General features: G+C 34.7%; 1 protein-coding gene across 2 annotated transcripts in view; it reads left to right on the plus strand.

Moving 5' to 3' along the window:
- The window catches only part of LOC149568091 (ARM repeat superfamily protein), a 338,742-nt gene that overhangs the window by 309,929 nt on the left and 7,177 nt on the right, over positions 1-21,636 (plus strand). For both annotated transcript variants that reach the window (XM_089821094.1, XM_089821095.1), the window contains exons 38-39: positions 7,441-7,780; positions 7,932-8,071. In XM_089821094.1, coding sequence (XP_089677220.1) covers positions 7,441-7,780; positions 7,932-8,071 — 480 coding nt within the window. The remainder of the gene's footprint in view (positions 1-7,440; positions 7,781-7,931; positions 8,072-21,636) is intronic.

A 21,636-nucleotide genomic window follows, 5' to 3' on the forward strand; every position in this document is an offset into this window, starting at 1 on the left:
GTTGGGGTGTGGCTTTGAAATATAGAACAATCTATTTTGGTTAATGGATTTGGTGTCACATTTTGGAGATTAAAATTTTATAATAGTGAGAACTTCTTTCGTATTAGTGATCTCGAAATATTATCCTCTTCATCTCACCTCCAATTTAAATTATTTAATTAATTTCCTGTTGGTCGAGTATTTCCCAAGAGGTTTCAGCTACCATGGAATTTAACCAAACAAACTCAAAAAAGTTCAGCTACTGTGACAACTACATCTGTTGCTGAAGCTTCATATTGTGATTTTTGAAGGATTTGAAGCTTATTTGAAATTTTGAAGGGAAACCTGGGCGAGTTTGAATTCCTAAGAGTATAACATGGCACTAAAGGGAAATATCTGAATTTTTAAGGAAGCTATACCTTGTGGAAGAATCACATCACATAAGAGGCATCAAAATGAAATGGAAAAAAAATTAAAGAAGAATCTTAGCTTCAAGACTAAGTTACCGATTTGGATGCAGACTCGGAAACGGATGCGGGAAGCATGATTTTTTTTTTTTTGAGGGATGTGGATGTGTATGGATGCCTCTGTGTGTGTGTGTGTGTGTGTAGAATATTGCTAGACATTATATATATAATTGTCTATTTTCTGTCCCTCACAAAACACCCAACATTGCTCACATAGGGCAATATATAAATGTCTATCTGCTGGGAGTTCATTGAGTGCTAACTGCTGTATATGGCTTAGCTACCACAGACGAAGCTGTCTATGTAAGGGACTGCTGCAGCAGTTCCATATAAGTCTGAAATACTCCATTAAGGGTGTCGTACAAGATGATTGAGGCCCATACCAGGCCTGTAGCTGAGTTCTGGGCAGTGACTGAGACTGTGACAGAGTTCTGGGTAATGATTTGGTCAGTAAACAAAGTTAGCACTCAATAAACGCACCCTGCCAGCATCCAACGCACTTCCAAACACATCCCACATCCGTCCACATCCACTTCCACATCCGGGGCTACAGGGCACGAATCGGTATCTTAGCTTCAAGACTAACCAAAGCTGAAATGGAGTTTATCTGGCAATTTAATAGATTGCAAGGTCTAGAATGTTAACACAGCCAATCGAGGTTATTCTGGTTTGCCATGAGAAATAATGAATTGCTGGACTCAATTCTCTTTGAAGATATGGAGTTCTGGTCTAACTCAGTTTGGAAGAGTTGATTCATGTATTGAAGCATGATTGCTTCCTTCACTCATATTGTGCTTGGAGTATGGTTATTTGATGATCAAGAAAAATAAAATTCAGATCCTTTAAATTGGTACAGATGGTCCTACAAAATTATCTGATCGCTTGGAAACTGAACATAGTATCAGATGTATGGTTAGAGCGTGTGGTTGTTGAATTGACTTTGGATTCAATAGCTGCTCAGTGTAAGAGTCAGTTCCATTTTAGAAAAGCTTGAATCTGCTAAATGCGCAAGGTTCATGTGACATATATCTTTGTAATCTGTTCTTGCTTTGATGTACAATGAAATTATATTTTGATCAGTTAAACAAACTCTTGCAACGTTTATATCTCAAGTGTGGATATGAAATAATGTGGATGATTTTAAAGGGATAATTGCAATCACGACTTCATTCAAAACAACTGCAGAAACCTCCATATTTACCTTTATGCCACCTGTCTGTTTTATTGCCTGTTAACTGAAGTAAGAAGAAAGTAAGAAGAAAGGTGCAAAAACCTTGGGTAGAAACTGAGGTAGTTTATTGCAAGGAGTACTGAGTATAGAATTGGCAGAGGAGCAATCTTCTATGCTCAAATCACCTCCACTATCCAATCATCAATCATGAACTACTTAACTTTTGGACTGAAGAAACCATCCAACTTATATGTGGGCCAAGAACGGAAGTCATGAGTAAACTGATTGGAAGGTGGACCACAATACTAACATTTGGACCTTGCCCAAAATTCCAATCCTGAGACAACATCTCATAGCTCGAAACTATACCAGGGTTCTAAATCCTATGATCAACTACAGTCTTAATACTGAAATCAAGAAAATGTTTTGGTTGCCCATCATTAGTTTCTGGTCGAAAAGTGTAATATTCTGATATCTGGTTGTATGCCCTGATATAATAGCTATTTCATGGCTCCATATTGCATCATCGAGTAAAATTTGATGACCAAAATTTATAATTTCAAGTTAGTGTTGTGCCTTCCGATCTCCTTCAACATTTTGAATGTCCTCGACATAAGGAATACTGCCTGAGCACAACTAAACATCTAATATTGTCGTCCTAATGCATAAAGTTTAAATTCTTTCCATAATTCTCTAGCCTTGACACATTAGCCTACAGGAACCCACTGAATAGGCTAACTTTAAACCATACTAAAGTAACTGGGAAGGGGACATCGCATTTTGATGGTTTTGTAATTTCAACAAGTTTAGATATTTGCTTTTAGGGAAGGAGTTTTTGCTGATTTCTGAGCCTTGCAAGCAAATAAAAATCAGACAAAGTATCTTGTGGATGCAAGTGAGTTACTTTAGACAAATTTTTGTGCAATAGTGTGGTGAATAAAGAAATTAAAAAGTGATATATTTTATTTTCTGAGAAACCCAAGCCAGACTTCATTTTGGACTGTCTAAAGAGAGTTGTACCACATGCTACTGAATAAAAAAACATTCTTGGCAGTGCGTTGAAAATAGAGGAGCTGCTAACATTATTCCTGATTGTTGAAAGAAGATATCTATGTTTGGGGTTGAGTGTGGTGCTTGCAAACAAAAGAGTCCCTTTTTGGTTGCAACCAACTGGTAGCTGATAGAATGGGCCCTTTCAGGAATTGTAGGTTGTCAAATCCAAGCTTCCAGACCTTGCAAAGCCTTGGAGTTAAGAAAGAGGAAGGCACCAAGAGTGTAGCGAAGTGTATGGTTGTAGGGAATCAAGACATGTAAAGAGGCAGCTGGAAGTTTGAATAATCACTATTTGTAAATTTTGACATCAATCACAGCCAACAAAGTGATGGTATGGAGAAGAGTGGAAGATTAAGAAGTCTGAATTCATGAAGGTTTATTTTGGACACCATTGTCATTTTGGGGAAATCAAAATGATAACATTAATGTGATCAGCTTGGGTACAGTGTGAGGACTTAACTAGGAATCCGCAACAGAACTTAAGGAATCGAGTGAGCCTATTGCCAAAGTAGAGATTTTCACTGCTGTAATAGAAGTCTTTAAGAATCAGAGATTTGTATTCTAGAACTGCTATTCAGTTTTTTCAGATTTATATAAGAGCTTCTGTGACAAGAGTTCAATAGTGAGACTTTCTATTCAAAGAGCTCTTCACTTCTACATCAGCTTAATAGAAATCCCTTGGGCATTTGGAAATGCCATGAAGATTAGAGATTAATTATTTCATACAGTTGTTCTTCTAATATTTCTGGACAAGCATGTTATACTACTCTTGTGCCCATTGATAGGAAGCCTGCAAACTGGTTGTAATATTCTTTGGTGTAAGCTTTAAATATAGGCATTTTTTTATTTTGAGAATATGACTTGGAATATAGTTGTAGCCTTTATGATTGCTACTATCAGAAAAAAAAATTATTTGGCTTTATGCAAAGTATTTGACTAAATGAATGCAAGGTAAAATTGAGAAAAAAATGCAAGTTTTTTGATCGTCAATTCCTGAGGGTGTTTATTGCAAAAAGCTACAAAACCCTAATGGCTACAACCATATTACAAACCTTCTAATAATTTGAAAACGATATTGAACTTGCAAAATCAAAATATCACAAGGTTGAATAAGAAGGCTTGCAACAATTTCACCAGCAAGTAGGGATAAACATTGCTATTAATTTTAGCCTTGGTGCATATTGCACTTTTTAATAAATTCTCACAATACTTTATCTGCTTAAATTATGCAAATTTATCCAATTCAATTTCATGAAAACCAACACCATCTGCAACCAGCCAAACCTACTTTAACCACTAAATGAGTTGAACAGCCTAAGTGTGATCATATGTTAATGCAATTTGAACAATATTCTATGAAATCAGAGCTTTTGACATTGAAATGCTAAGCTATCTTGAAAATAATTAACAAAGTTGCCAAGATGCACCTGGGTTGATTTGTTTCAGTTCTGGAAAGTACTATAAATTAGGTTTTGCTTCTGCTAGTCAATCTGGGTTATTTTTGACACATAGTGAGCAGGTGGACAGCCAATTGGGCATCCTTGTAATCCTTGGACAACCTTGCACTAATGTACTTTCTGTTCTTGAGGTTTTTAGGTTCTGCTCTGCTTTGGATTATAAACAATCCTAGGATGGTCTGCTGGACTTTCTGGGCTTGTACCTATAGGCTAGGTCTATAAAATCATGCAAGCAATAAATTAGTGGATTTTAACATAAAATTGTCTCTGAAGCCTTTATACTTGATAAAACTAAGTTTCCTAACCATGGGCTGGCTGAAAATCTATTGATGAAACTAGGATATATTTAGGGACTCTTTTGGAGAAATGGTGGCTAACTAGGTTGCCAGGGAAAAGGGCATGGCCAGGTGGGAAGCTAGGGAGAGGGCCTTGTAGATATTGGATGGTTTGTTAACAGTAGCACTTGAGATGATAAACTTCATATTTCTAGAATGTAATCTGTAGTCTGGTGAGACTGAGATGACTAATAGCTTTTTTTTATGAATTCTTAATGATATTCTGAAGGACAAGTCTCTTATGATGGAAAACCTACAAAACATGGGTTAGAAGAGGAGTTTAACTCAGTTGGACCCTCTATGGGTTTCAAACATGATTAAGATTTACTGAGATGATGAAACTGTATAAGCAAGTTTTAAAACATCGTCAAACTATTTAAGTTTTGAACTTGTACTAGAATTTTGTAGGAGTCAGACTAACAAGCAAAGGTGGGAGAAAATATATTTTAGGGGGTTGTTATTGGACTAATATGGAGCATGGTAATTATATTTTAAAGTACATCTTAATCAACTTTGGGCTAGGTTTTGACAAGCGCCTTATGAAGGGTGACAAAAAAAGTTTACAGTTTTGAGGAAAATGTAGTAGAGACTTGTTAGTAATGGGTAGGTATGACATTAATCAATATTGCCTCCAAAGTCCAAAGAATTTTGTAGGAGTCAGACTAACAAGCAAAGGTGGGAGAAAATATATTTTAGGGGGTTGTTATTGGACTAATATGGAGCATGGTAATTATATTTTAAAGTACATCTTAATCAACTTTGGGCTAGGTTTTGACAAGCGCCTTATGAATGGTGACAAAAAAGATTTACAGTTTTGAGGAAAATGTAGTAGAGACTTGTTAGTAATGGGTAGGTATGACATTAATCAATATTGCCTCCAAAGTCCAAAGAATATCTTAAATCTCTAAAAAGAAAGGTAGGAATTATAACATTGTTGGGGCTTACCTAATATGGTTTGAGCCTAGCTTATTACAGAATCTAAAGGTGACAATTAGAACTGATTGTTTTAATGTTAAATTTGACCATTTGATAGGGTGGGGAAAGGTGGAGTTCAAATGGTAAGTTTTACTAGCAATGGCAAACTGGGGATGAAAGCATGGGGAAAGGGGGTAAACAGCCTAGTAAACACGAGGGAAAAGGCGAAATTGAACTGGTAAATTTGACCAGGACTGGAAAACAAGGGAGAAATGTGGGGAGAAGGGGTTAACAACCTATGAAAAACAAGGGTAAAAGTTTGGACATAAGATGGGACCGATAATTAAGTTCACTATTTGTGAAACATGACAACAGTTAAAAAGGGAAAAGTATGCATAAGAGGAAACAAAGCTAACATCACAACAAATGTGTCACAAGGTATGAGTATTCAAATAGCATTGGCACAATAAAGTTTTGCCAAAGAGATGATGTTTCCCAAATAGATCTTCTGTAAGGTCATCCAAAGATGACGCAGTGTAAGGCAAGAGAATCCCCAAAGGAGATGTCCTAGCCCCTAGCAAATAACCACACAGTTGAAAACACAACACAAGATACACAATTTGATACCAAATACAACTCTTTATTCATAAAATAACTGATTACATGCAATGTGCCGAGTTGTAAGGCCTTCCCGATTACAGCCAAATACAATAGCAATTACAATAATAGTTCTGCAAGATTCCTCAAGATCCAATTCAAACACTAGCTAGTCCAAATCCACTCTCGTAGAAACCTCCAAGGAAGATCTAAACTTGTGCTTGCAAGCCCACCAAGCAATTTCCTTGTTTCCCAAGCCTCCGCTATTAGCCCTTCTCAAAGTTCACTCCTGCACTTCATCCTCTTTTCCAAGTTGAATGATTCTGACTAGAGACTCCACAAGGCCCCCTACTTATACCCAACTAAGCCACAAGTTGGCCTAGTAAGCTACAAGTTAAATAAACCCTTACATTACTACATGTTGAGCCACAAGTTGGCCTCCAACAGATATTAAATACCAAATGCCTTAGAAGGCTTACAACACTTGTTAAATACATCAAGAACAATTAACCAAGCCCAAAATAGGTCCACACAAACTCCAACGATCAACCCACATCACGATCCCAATCCTCATGCAATAAATGTACCAAATCATCCGAACAAATACACGAGAACTCCATCCTGCAAGCCACACTAACGAGCGTCAGCAAAACCACAAGCATCACCGAGCTCCCACAAGCATTGCCGAGCAGCAGTATATGCCGAGCACCTTCAGCAACCGAGCCCCTTCAATGACCAAGCACCTCGGCCAACACTAAACCCAATAACGACCAAGCAACACTCCTTTAGTGACGGAATGCTCAACTCCAAAGACGAAATCCCTCCAACATGCAAGATTGCTAACAAGCCTAGGATGCTCCTACATCAAAAGATAACCATGACTCAAGAATAGGAGCAGCTAAAAGTATGTTGGCTCAACAAAAAATAACTACTTGCTAAGTATCTTGTGATAAATATATAAATAATCATTGATAATAATCTGATACAAATGCTTAATCCTGTACTATAAGCACCTATTTCAAGCAAAGGAAGTTGAACACAGTACTCCCAAGGGAGACACAGTGGTAATTAGCAATATAATAGAAACCTACAATTAAACAATAATTTGAAAACTGATTAGTACATCATTGTTAACAAAGGGAATATATCTCATTTTTCAATATCAGAATGCTTATACATTTTCTGGCTACATCGTGTTTGTGTTTTATGAAGATAAATAGAACAGTTGGATTGACATCTCAAACTTTACTTCTGTTAGAATTGCAATATTGCTTTATTCTCCATATACTCAGTAATGTCAATTATAATAATACATGGATAATATATTTTATTAATGCATGTATAGGATATTATTGGAGTATTGAAAAAATGGTGTATGAAATCTTGATGCTTCTTCCTTGGGTGATCATATATGCTATGAGTTTGAAAGTCATGTAACTATTTCAAGCTGCTTTTTTTTTGTAAAGATGCATGGCAACAAGGAGAGACCTTCCAGAGAGCTCGCTGTGGAGGACTTCTGTGGAGGTCTTCAATCGTATGTTGATAGAGGACATCACCAGTCTGCAGTCTGATTCAGATTGCTTGCGGACACAGGTTGACTTACATGGCAGTGGACTGGGAAGACCTCGTTTCTGGAAAGAAGTAGCTGATGCATACGAGACTTTTCTTGTTGGTTGCTGTGGACGTGTTTTCCCTTCTGAGCTCGTACCATCAGTAACTTTAAAAGCTGATGAATCTATTGAAGCAGCTGTTCTAGATATCTTATGTAATAGGCTTCTTAAGTCATGCATAGATGCTCCCATGGAGGTGAATACTTTTTCTTCTTTAAAGTATAATGCAAAAACCCGGTGCTTGTTCAAATATTTTTGATATTCCGACTCCTTGCTCTATTGCTCTATTTTTGTCTCTGATTTAGTTGCTAATTTCTGATGAATGTTCATGGTGATAATATTTGCAGGTTCTTCAAAGATTAGTCTCTACCTTGGATCGCTGTGCATCTCGTACATCCAGTTTACCAATTGAGAGTGTTGGACTTTTACCTGCTCATTGCAGCAGGTTCTCTATCACCTGCTTAAAAAAACTCTTTTCTCTGTGCAGGTATGAAAATTTATTTCCATATTTTAAGAAAGGTTTAAGCTTTTCATTATGCATCAATACGAGTATAATTGACATGACGGATTATAGTTTACTGAAGCAAATAGTGCATATGCATGCTATTTTCAACGAGTAAAAAACTAACATTTGTGAAATATAAAAACCCTTGCATCAACCCTTGTATAATTCTAAAAAATGCAGAAAATAAATTGTATAAAGGATTACACCATAAATTGGAAGAGCAGTCCTAGTGATAACACGAAAAAACGCTATGCAGCAAAAATTCAATCCAATCACAGGAAAACATTTTCATGTGACAGATATATGGATCACCTGACTAAATTTGTTTGATTTCCATAGTAATATTGATTAAGTGAGACACAGATATATTTAATCCCTATATTATATAATATTTATACTAGCTGACTGCCGGAAGAGTCAATATCGAACTACTAATTTTGTTTCTGGGTTTGAACTCAAACTTTGTTCTATGACCACAAAGTGTTGATCATCTTTTCAGGATTGTTTATACATGGTTTATTTGTCTCGTATTGTTGCTCATCTCTAGTCAGAATTTTGATTGTATATATTTCATTTATTATCAAAAGGAGGACTAGACAGGAAGAAAGGAAGAAATTATATTAGTGTCTGCCAGTGACCAGAAGAAGTACAGCAGTTTATGATACAAAATCCTAGGAAGAGAAACTAAAAAGGCCACACAAAGGGAAAGATAAGAACAAAAGAAATACAAAACGAGGGAACAACAACATATATCTATTATTTTAGGGGCAGACACTTATAACTGAAATATAAAACAAATGCCACATATATTAGTTGTTGCTAAAACAATTCACCCTTACAGAAGTTAATAGGAAATAATAAAGATACGGTGCCATTTCTGTTACTGGTTTGGTTGGTGGGTTTGGTAAACAAAAATTTTGGGGTTGGGTTTGTCTATCCAAAATCCTATAAAAACCAGAAACACATACATATTTGGAACAGGAATTAAGTTCAGATTACCACATCATGATATATTGTATAATAAACAAAACCACCATATAAGTTCAAAATATTTAAATGCCAATTAGTCAAATTTGTATGTTATGATATATATTATATATTAAATAAAAACAGTATAATGTTAACTGTCAACAATCAGCCATCATTATTATACGGGTCATTAACAATATCATCACAATCCATATTAGATGAGGTAGGTCCTAGCATATGTCATGAGCCGTAATTGATGTGGGTACAATACAAATATATTTCTCAATACAAATGTAATTGGTCTAAAATACATTGCTTTATGTATAAATATACAACTACTCAATATAAACATAATATTATTAATCAATATATTTTATCAATAGCATCTTGTTGTCTAATATATTGACTAATCAGTATGATATTAATAATTTTAATCTATATATAATTAATCAATACAATATAAATTAATAATATTAATAACAATCAATATAACTACAGATATATAACTACATCAAATGGCAAATGTATAACCGTCAATTATGAAGAGCGATTATCATCCAATATAGAAACAACCAATATATTAAGCAGTATTTATTAAGTGTAGATAATCTTATGGAGTTGTTGCTGAAGTTTGATGGAGCAATGATTTGTAAGAACCAACAAGGTACAAAGTATACAAACTGACAAATCAAATCTTCCATGTCATTAGTCAAAGACGCCATTTATAAAAGTTGTTTGTAGTTACTTCAGTATGGAAAGGTGCAACTTACATAAGTGGTACAGTATAAGGAGACCCTCTCACCACTATTTCAGGGGGAACAGGGGAAGTCCAGGAAGAAAACAGATCCATGGTTGAAGGACAACAGGCATTCATAAAAGAAATGAGGAAACAGAGGGGATGAAATAAAACAGATGGGAGAAACATGAATGTGGACAAACAGAATGATCGATATGAAGGAAATGAATAATCATAGAAGTGTATCAAATAAACAGTAAAAGGATGGAATAGTTTGTATCTGGAAATAGATAACATTATGATGCGGGCAATCATCATACAGAAAAATCAACTCAGACCCGTATAGTATTATATATGAATTATATTAATAAATAAAGGGTAGTATTGTTATCAGTTATAATTTTAAGATTATAAATATGTAGATATATATATACCAATATCATATCATATTGGAATTGAATTATATATACGTAAAAATCAGCTAAGAGATCAATCATAATAATAGTTCATATATATATATATAGGAGGTGACTGATATTAGATATTAAGGGTCCGTTTGGTTCCTGGAAGATGACAGGAATTGGCTTTTTCAAAATCCGGATTTGAAATTTTTTGTGTTTGTTTTAAAATTGGCAAAATGGAATTAGCATACCGGACTTCCAATTTTGCCTCAAAACTAGGTTTTCCAACTTCCTACTAGCAAGTAGGAATTGAAAATCAAAACCTGGTTATGGTTTTTAAGGAGTGTAAAAATAATAGATTTGACTGCTTTTTGAAATTTGCCTTCAACTCCACGCTTACGCATAAAAATGTGTTTTCACACACATCTTCCAAGTGAAACGAATGGTTTAAATAAAATCCCAAAAATTGGAATGAAGATTTGCAAACCCTTGATTTGGCTAAACCAAGGTTTGTAGAAGTCCTGATTTTTTAAATTCCACGAACCAAACGCACCCTAAGGGAACTGAGCACACTGATTATACCATCTACTATAGGCACCAGTGAAGATTGGGAATACAAACTTGTCATAGAATCAAATAATAGTATTATGTATGTTATTTCGTGATTCATCATACTGAACTATGATAATAATAGAGTATGAATATTTGATTGACTGATACATATATATCTAATATAAATGTTTAAAGAAATTTAAATGCTTCATTTCCAATTCTAATACATTGCCAAGATTGTTCTAAAAAGGGATCATCATAATATATTAGAAAAACCATAAACAATGCCATTGACAGTAGCCTTGTCATTTACACCATAGTTGGAAAACCCACCAAAGCCAAAAACTCGCCAAGGCCTGAAAAATAAATTCTGGGAAAACTAGGCCAGTTTTCAGCAAAAACTCGATAACTTAAAAAAATTCTTAAATTTAATTACAAATGCATTTTTTTGGCCAATTCAATGAGAAGATGCATCCAATGAGTCAATAAATGAGAGCACAAAAGAAACAATCTTAGTCTAGATATATTGAAACACAAAGTGGGTAGAAAATTGCATTCTCGTGAGGAATGTTGATTGCAAAAAGCAAAATAGTAAATAATTTATGTAAAACTAAAAGTAAATACATAGTTTAAATTACATTTTCCTTGTCTCAACCCTAGTACAAATTAAGGGAGAGGTAGAATTAGAGGGTCTAGAACTAGAAGTCTACATTGGGCATGACTGTGCCTCCTCGCTCAATATCTCTGACTCACTCTGTGGCTCATCCTCCATCTTGGATGTTGCTTTACCTCTAGCTTCTCTTGTCACTAGCAATGACTACTCATTCAGTTCAATGCCTTTCACTGAGAAACAACAATCGACCCCCTCCTCCATAACCCACTTCTCCAAATCATTGATGTCATCTTTCTCAAAAACTTTGCTTCCCTCAAATCAACTTCAAATCAATAGAAATCAGTTTGCAAGTGTTTGGAAGACTATTTCCCCCTCTCAGCAATAGAAATGAAATTAATTTGGGACATCTTTTGCCTTTATGTGCTATTATAAAACTCTAACTGAGTTTTTAACAGAGACATGCCAAGTTTTTGTCAAAAACATGGCAAGTAGTAGACGAATTTTTGCCAAAAAATCGACCAACCAAAAAATTCAGCCAGTTTTGCAACTCGCAAAGTACTCTATCAATGGTACATCTATGATTTACACTTTCATGATCACTAGTTTGTGTGACTTCAACATCGAGTGCAATAAGTTGGGAATCAAAAGCACTTCAGTCAGTATGCTCTGAGTCGATATCTTGATTCCATATGTCCACTTTGCTTGGGTGAAAGGAGACTCGAATACACATACGCTAAGTCCTTTGCATTTTTTGAGTGGAGTGAATTGTGTCTCATTGAGTGGATAAACTAGCAGCTATAACGAAAAAATTAAAGAGCTAAACAATTATAAATGCAAAAAGGAAAATTATGAATAAATGAGACTTCTAGTTTTTATTTTGTAAAACTTGCAACAATTTATTTTGATCAAAAAATGATGTATGTGTATCATGTGTTAATGGCTGACAATCGTAGTGCTATCAATTTTGAGCATTGACCTTCAACTTGTCAGAAAGAGCATCAATACTATATTCGTTAGAGCATTAGGATCAACAGAAAGTCCATGAAACATTGCCTTGTATCAACAAAGAAACTCACATTTGAATGCACATACACTAAGTTCTTTGCCTTTTTTGAGTGTAGTCAATTGAATATATTTAATTCAACATTTCAATCTGCTTTCTTACCATGATGCAATACTCATTTTATATTCATCATTGGCTTATTGAAGAGGCATGATGGAATGGATGTCTCCCATTGTAACAAACAAATGAATAATTATTATCGTTAACCATATTAATCAACATGATTATTGCCATCAACTGCTGATAATTGTATGTGCTTAAGCTATTACTTAATCTACCAGCCCGATTATACAAATCAGCTAAGTATGCAAATGCCAATATATGATGGACTAGCTGATAATGAAAATGCAAGTCTTATGCTATGAATGTTATTAAAATTTGTCCAAGGGGTTTAGCTTGGTTGAAGCAAATGAGTTCTCATGAGGCCTTGGTTTAAATCCTAGGAGGGACATCTTTGTGGAATTCTAAGTTATGACTCTTGGTCTTCCATAGGGTATTTGTCTCATTGTAAAAGGTGGATTATATGTTGTGACTCTTGGTCTTTGAATTGTTGTTTATAGAGTGGTTGCTATTAAGGAGCTCAAATAAGCTTGTAAGTCTCATGTTGTTGCTTGAATGAGCACAAGATCTATAGACAATCTATAATTTAAAAAATGCTATGAAAATATGTAGATTGGCTATTTTTGAAAAAACATGTAATATGATGCCATATAGATGCAGAAATATGATTATGATACGGTGCAATGATGTTATAATGATGATTATGCAATTACATCAAGATGGATGTATCTACGTATGACATGGACATGCATCCATCATATATGTATGTATGACATGATATGTTATGCATATGTATATGATGACATGTCATGAATCGATGCATGTTTCTTGATGGCATTACATATGAAATCTCAATTTAGTGCACAACATGTTGGTGATCATGTGAATACAAAGACAGGGTATGTAGGTCTCTCCTCTATTTATTTACATTTTAAAAGGTTGGGATGTCACACACTAGATGCACCATGTTGTTTGTCATCATCATCATCCACATCAACCATAGTGGCTCTAGCAAGATTTTGAATTGTTGCATCCAAGTTGGTAGACTTGGGTGCTACATCCCCAAACTTCTCTACCCCCTTCTTGCATTAGAGACCATTATGTGACAAGAGACACAAATTGGTATGAATATATACCAAGTTTTCATCTTTTTTCTTTGTAGCCAACTGGTTACACTTCATTGAGTTGATAGAGGAGTATGTACTCCAATTTCTCTCTACGGGAGAAGAGCTTGCAACCTTAAGAGAAAGCCAACAAAATATAAAAATATAAAAAAATACAAGATAAATTCAAGAATGAGAAGTGCTAAATTCTACGACACAAGTGCCCAAAGCAAAAGAAAAAATAACTTGTGAGAGGATCTTGATTGCATTAGGTTGGAGATAATATAATCTGGACCTGGAGGTACCACCATGTAGTAGCATCTATTTTCTATTAGCCATTGATAGCAAAAGGGGGAAGTTTTTCTCCTAAGACAAGCAATCTAGATTCTCCACTAACACTTGACTCATTTCGATCACTAAAAAGCCTATTAAATTCCCTCTTGCACCCATTTGCAACTTCAGAATTTTTATATGGTGGCAATTTACATGGGATAACAATTACTTGTGAGTTATAGTACCTAGGAGATATAGCATGTGCTAGGAGGTGCAATGGTGTGGTCATCTTGTTCCAACAATGTAGAACAATGGTTTCTACCCTTTTGTAAAAGGTGTCTTTAGGATCATTCTCTCCTTTATATTACATTTTTGTTTTCTCCAACATTATGTCCATGTTATCATAGACATCTCCCAAGCATTATCTATTTGTATCAGCAAACTGAAGTTTAAACATGATAGGTTTGGGAAATTCCAATAATATGCCACATGAACCCACCAATCATCATCCAAGATTAATGCCTTCACCTTTTGGGCCCTCTTTGAATTGGTTTGCTTCCAAATACCCCATTGTTTGCTAATAACCATCTAACCCATCACCCCTTTCACCTTCACAAGTTGTCTCAGAACAATTGTGTGAGATGCAAACCAAGTCTCAAAATCTAATAACATGGAAATAGTAAGTTAATAACACATTTGAAATATGTAGATAACGCAAAAAATGATATAAAATGATAAATGAAAATAACTAAACTAAATTTTAAAAATTACCTTCAATAATTCCAATTTTGAAAAAGTTCTGAAAATTGCTTGTGATGTATGTTGGCTTAACACAAACATTTGAATATCCTCAGCCTCCTAGTATATTTCATTCACCCATTCTATTTGGGTCTCAATTGCTTGCATAACCAAATTGAGCAAGCGTATAGTGCATGGTATCCAAAATATACCTCATATCTAGCCTCTACCAAAGCACCTACAGTCCTGCAAACTAACTTGTGTTGGGTGGGTATTTTGCAAATAACAGTTTATACAAATTCAATCGCAAAATAGGGTTACCAGCAATAGTACATGAGATAGAGTTACTCCTACCTTAAAGGGAAGGCTCCCCCTTCTCACCATTCCTTAGATCAACTCAAAGTAAGAAAGAAGTTAAGAGATATTGTAAAGGGGTGTTACTGATATTCTCTCCTCTTATTTTAAGAAAGAATTCACTTATTCGCAAAGCGGGTAATGGGAAAGCTTGATCTCTTTAACTACACTTCTATCTAACATTTGGAAACGGTGATACCGATACCAAAAAGAACTCAAAGGCTGATTGAAAGCGTAGCAACTTAGATCTATGTCTAGTTTTTCTAATCTATAAGAAAAATCTCTACCATTGGGGTGCTTAGACTTCCAAAAGTAGATGATTTCTAAGCTATAATTCTAATAGATCACATGAATACAAGATAATGATATAAACCATAGTCACAACTTCTAGTCTATATTTCTGCAATTGCTGCCAGTCATAGTTTCAAATTCAATTGCTTCCTGTACTCACTATGTTCTAAAGCACACAAGATTACCATGAATAAAAGACAATAAACTGAAATTGTAGTTACAACTTCCAATTTGATTCTACCACATTTGTTTCTAGACACATCTTTGAAGCAAAATGCTCTCTTTGTAGTCACTTTTCTTTTCAAAATTGTACCGCACAATCATAGTTTTTCTTGCACAAGTTTGGCAGAACTCTTTTGCATATATAAAAAGATGATTTTTACAATGAGGGGCACTCCATATAGGTGAAGGAGTGAGGAAAAAATGGAGTAAAAGGTGGGAGGATCACAACCACCTTGACTAAGTCAAACAAGAAAGAAGATCTATTGGATTACATGACTGAAGGTTTGTGTAATCAAGTTACATGCAAATGGATTACACGAAACCTATCTTTTGAATCTACAAAATTGAAAAGTATAGTTGAAGAAAATGTTGAAACAATTGGTTCTAAATGAATCAATCCTGTAGATTATTAGCGAAGGCCTTGTACTTGGTAATGCAATTGCAAATGATCACAGGATCGGAAGTTATTGTATTTCGTACCATTGCATTCACTTTGATAACCATAGTGTTGCATCTTTTGACAGCCTCCTGATTCTCTTTGATGAATTGTCAATTGTCATTTGAAAACTTGATGTAATCAAAGCTTCTCTCGTTCTATAGCTGGTGTGAATTCTCCTTTGTCAGATTTGCACATTTTGGAACTTTTGACACTTTAAAAACCTTCTTAATGATGTCCGGATGTAAACCAACTTTTCCATCAACATCTTTAATTGATTTTTTTTTTTTTTGGCATAGTTGATTCTCTCACAAACTCAGGTTCTAGGTTAGCCATCAAGAAAGTGAAGACCAAATGAATGTTGATTCTTTTATTTGAAGTATATCTTGTTGACAAGATGTCTCTATTCTTTGAAGAAATTTTGACATATCTTGACTTGAAGTGTTCACTACAACATTGAGATTCCAAAGAGAGAAAACATCTTCCAATGGGATTAAATCCATGAGGATTTCAAGATTTGGACAAAAATGGCAGATCCATGAAGGATGAGTGTTCAAAGTATGATTTAGATACTTATTGAATGCTTTACGTGGCTGGAAATGATTGGAAGAGCTGGTATTTTCAGCAATAATGGCCACAATTGGGTTTCACAAGATGGATTGCATGTAGGCAAAATAGGGCTTTTGTTTTGAATGGCTAAGAATGTGAATTGGAAGCATATGGATGTAGGTAGGATAAGAGTTCTTATGTTTAAAAATGTGAGCTTTTAGTAAAATCAGGTTTTGGAGATGCATTTATATGTGGTGGAAAACTCATCATTTTAACTTGGTGTAAATATGTAATCAGGTTTTGAAAGTGTTATTACATATTTGGGACTATGGAATTTGAATATATTTTGGAGATGGATTTAAATTGGAAGATGAAAGCATGGAAGATACTTGCATTCATTGGTGAAAATTCCAACTTTCCTTCTCAAACAAATAAAAACAAGCAACAAAGTATATACAAAAACCAAAAACCAAAATGAAGATCATACCTCTTGCTTTGACTCAACTTGATAAATTCAAAAACTTCACTCTTGCATGCAATTTCATTTTTGAGATGAATAACCTTTTGCATTTATAAGAAATGAGAGTTCTAAACTTATTTAATAACATCAAACAAAAATTTAGGGCTGCATTCAAGCAAATGGATAATAAAGAGCAAAAGATTGCAATAAATAAGCAAACATGATCAAGAAATACAAGCAAACTGGAATCTTACACTTAGAGAGCAAAGAGCATGTAATGTCCCCTATCCGTTACTCTAAGATTCGGAACTAATTTCTATAGAATTCAATACATGGACAATATTCAACTTCCTTAAATTGATCTATGGTTTATTATATAATAACAAAATGTCCTTTTTATCTTCCTCTAGTATTGTGATTACTTTGGATCATTAACCGCTTCCTTATAACGATTTTTATCCCATATGAGTAACAATATGTATGATGTTAAAGATCAATGTATATTAAGGGATCAAACAACACCACTTATTGTGAAGGATATATTTATCGGCCAAGATTGATAATTACTATCGGTGTTTTCTTCGTGACATTCTTGCTATTGATGTCACTATACCTATTTGCAAGTACACTTGAGTCTACCACTTTATTGATGATTTTCAGTCCCTTAGTCTCTATTCATCCTCCTTAGTGATTATAAAGAATTATTTATTATTGTCACTATATTTCTCATTTCATTCATATATTACCACTTATCATATATGATATTTATTCAAAATTGGCCTTTGGCAAAAAGATCACCCTTCTCAAGACACAAGCGTGCTAGTTGACTATGGGATGACCTTTCTCACCTTCCCCTTCTCCCAAGTGTTTATGTGTTTCCAACTCTTCTCTGCTTCTTCAACATTGGGGAATGAATATGGTTGCTGTGAAGCCCGAAATACTTCCACTTTCCAAGTGCACAAATTTCCCCAACAGATGCGTATGTAGAACAAATTAAAAGTTGACTGAGCCAGAAGACAAGAATATTACAAATGTGAACTAGTGATCTCAACCATCAATGTCTGAGAGCTCATATTGGGTGGCTCGGTATTGGAATGGAAAAAGTATCATATTTTATGTTGGTGTTAGACATGATGAGCATGGAATCTATAGCTATCAATATACATTTTGTTGTCATCTCTCTCTATTTTGCCTTGGATTATTGTCGATGCTCCACTCTATACTGTATAGATGCTTGCACCAGTACTGTACAATTTTCTCTAAATGGAACATATTTGATATTGGTGAAGGTTAAAGTACTCCATAATGCCCATCGTCGCTCATTTCTTTACTTCTGTTATTAAATCAAGGAATGTTCAATGACTGCCTGTTGCTTCAGACAATGCGTGAAAAACATATTTCTGTTTTGTACTACTTCATACTAAAGTAAATTCATCTTTATTTTTGGACATCATTGACAAGATTTCCATCCTAAATCTCCAACATTATTTCTCAAATGGAGGTCCTAATTTGCACAAATTAGGGCACAATCAGGTAGCACATTTCTCATCTATATGGTCTTCTTATACAGCAACTTAGGTGGCTGGGATATTTATGTAGAAAATTGTCAAACTTCATGGTATTCCACATAGGATTATTTCAGACCATGATCTAGTCTTTACTTCTGCTCTTTAAACTTCATTGCAACATGCCTTAAGGGCACAGCTGAACATCAGTTTGGCTTATCACCCAGAGATTGATGACTAGACAAAGAAGGTGAATTATGTTCTTGAGGATATGCAAAGGATGCATGTGATGGACAGATAGACCCACTGGAAGGACTATTTATATTTAGTGGAGTTCCCATATAATAATGGAAACCATAGTTCCATTAGCATGTCACCTTTTCAAGCATTGTATGGTTGTCTATGTTGTACACCTCTAAGTTGGGACCGTTTAGAGGACAACGTACTCCTAGGTTCTGAGATATTGTGAGACATGGAGCCGCAGGTTGAGCGGATTAGAGAGCATCTAATGGTAGCACAAGAGATTTTAGAAAAATAATGTAGATGCTCACAGGATAAATAGACAGCTCTCAGTTGGCGGTCTGGTATTCTTATCAGTTCACCCATGAAAGAGTCCAATCAACTATGGAGCTCTAAGTTGGCACCCCAATTTGTTTGTCTATTTGAAGTCCTAGAGAAGATAAGACTGGTCCCTTACCAACTCGCCTTGCCGCCCAGCCTTGCTCGTAATCGTAGATGTGTTTCATGTTTTAGTTCATAGGAGACATATCCTTGATGTGACCCATGTATTGGACGGGAATGCTTTGTAGATAGAGGTCAGGCAACTGGCTTTGGAGCCCAAGCACATTAAGCAACAACAGATACTAGCCCTGTTTAGTGATTTAAGATTGCCTTATTGAGGATCGTTTCGCAAGAAAATTAAGGTTGTTAATTCAGATAGATTCCTGTTAACAACTCATGCATGTTGGTGATAACTACAATTTCACCACAGTTTTTGTTTTTAATTGCACCTTTCTTTTTTTGAGATTCATTGTAATTCTTATATTGAGATATAGTGAGATCAATTAAATTATTTTGTGTAGCTCTTTATTTTTCTGTTTTTCTTATTTTGCAAGTGTTTATTTTCAATTCCTAGCTAGATCTATGCAGCCATAGCTGCAAAATTCTACATGGTATCAGAGTCGGAGCTAGGAAAAGAAATATAAGTATTTGTTTGCAGGAATTGAAGATCAGAGCTTTCAAAATTGGAATTTCCAGTGTTAGAAATTTCTCATGCCATTCAACTATTTCTAATTGAAGCCAAAGATTCTACTTCGGCCCACAAGTAGAAGCTTGTATTGAATAGCTATGGCAACTGAGGTGGGATTGAATTTTATATCAAAGCTATGCCAAGGTCATGCTCTTTTTGCATGGGTCTTGCCTTCTTTTTCTCTCTAGTGATGAACTATTTTTGTGGATCTTCCATGCCTCTTTATGCTAATGCTTCTTTGGTTCTGCACTTCATCAGATTTATAGACAATTGGCACTTGTATTTTCAACTAGCAATTTGTTCTCGCATGGTTGAGTATTGTTGTTGGGGTCACTCATACAGAATCATGTGTCATCTGAATCCTTGAATGATTGATGTTTTGCCTATGTTTTCCATCTCTTCATTGTTTGTGAGCATATATGTAGATTATTGTCTTCTATATCTTCAATTGGAAGATGTTTTGCCTTTGCTTGCTATTTGTATTGTTCAAGTAGGGTCATTGGGAACACTCGTGTAGATTGATCTTGATGTCAGAGGAGTCTCTTCATTCAATATTAGTGCAGTTATCATTCGACAGATGCCCACTATTTTCTTGTCACAAAAGATTCTCTTTTGCATCTCTACTATTGTAGATTTTGAGGGAGGGCTTTATTTCCCACTGGTTTTTCCTCTTTCCTTATGTCTTTCGTTAGATTTTCCATTTCTCCTTAGTTGGAATTAAGAGGGGGTGTTATTGTACACTAATTCCAACCTCCTAGCGGCGATTTAAGACTGCCTTATTGAGGATCATTTCTCATACAAACTAAGGCTCTTAATTCAGATAGATTTCTTGTTAACAACTTATGCATGGTGGTGATAACTGCAATCTCACCCTAGTTATTTTTTAAACTCCACCTTTCTCTTTTGAGATTTCATGTAATTCATTCATAATTTATGTAATTTGTAATTCTTATATTGAGATATTGTAAGATCAGTAAAATTATTTTGGGCAGCTCTTTTTTCTTCTGTAATTTTATTTTGCAAGTGTTTTTTTTCAATTCCTAGCTAAATCTATGCAGCCATAGCTGCAAAATTCTACAATGGGACCCAAATGATGAGGCCCCAATAATATGGGAGGATGTTATTAGACTTAGAGAGGGTCCCTGAATAGCAAAATAGAACATTTGATACTTTTTCTACAAATAAACAAGGATGCAAAGCGTCTAGTTCCTGCCATAGCGTATTTTGAATTGAAGGTTGTAGTGTAAGATAAAATTACTTGTAGTGTTAAGATAAAATTACTTGTTACAACTAGTTATTTGTCTAGAAGGATTCCTTTTCGACCATTGAAATGCCGATTTAAGTGTAAGTAATAGTGTCGTAGACTAAGTTTGCAAGAATTGACATTAGGAATTACTTACAACCCTTATAAGCAACATTGATAAATTATTAAAAATGGCATCCATACACATTTTATTGGATTAAATGCATAATTACGAAGAATAAAATAGGTATCAACATATATCGTGTTTAACTACATAAATTACGACACTGCTACGAATTTAGTAGAGAAATCAGTCGAATACCACTGTGTATATATTTGAAAAAATACTTTATTATAAATGCTACAAATTGTTTCAAAAAAACCAATTTGTATGTATGTGTGCATAATACTTTAGGTCAAATTCGATTGTATACCTTCCAAAAGATAGTTGAGAAATCAAATGGGTATCATTAGGTCAATGAATTTTATAAATAAGTTGCAAATTCTGCGGTGTCAATTGGCATTTCATTAGATAACATATGTTTTGCAACATTGAAAAGTGTATGACTGTTAATTGCATTATATTACAAATATAATAATGATAAATACCATTAAATAACTCAGCACAAAAAAAGGGTGTGAGTGTATTGTATCATATTACAGATATAAGGATAAATGCCACAAATTCAGATGACAGAACAAATGTATATTATCATACAATCTAAACAGA

This window comes from Cupressus sempervirens, chromosome 3 (genome assembly GCF_028749045.1).
Source record: "Cupressus sempervirens isolate cs-2001-9-10 chromosome 3, ASM2874904v1, whole genome shotgun sequence".
Lineage (NCBI taxonomy): Eukaryota > Viridiplantae > Streptophyta > Pinopsida > Cupressales > Cupressaceae > Cupressus > Cupressus sempervirens.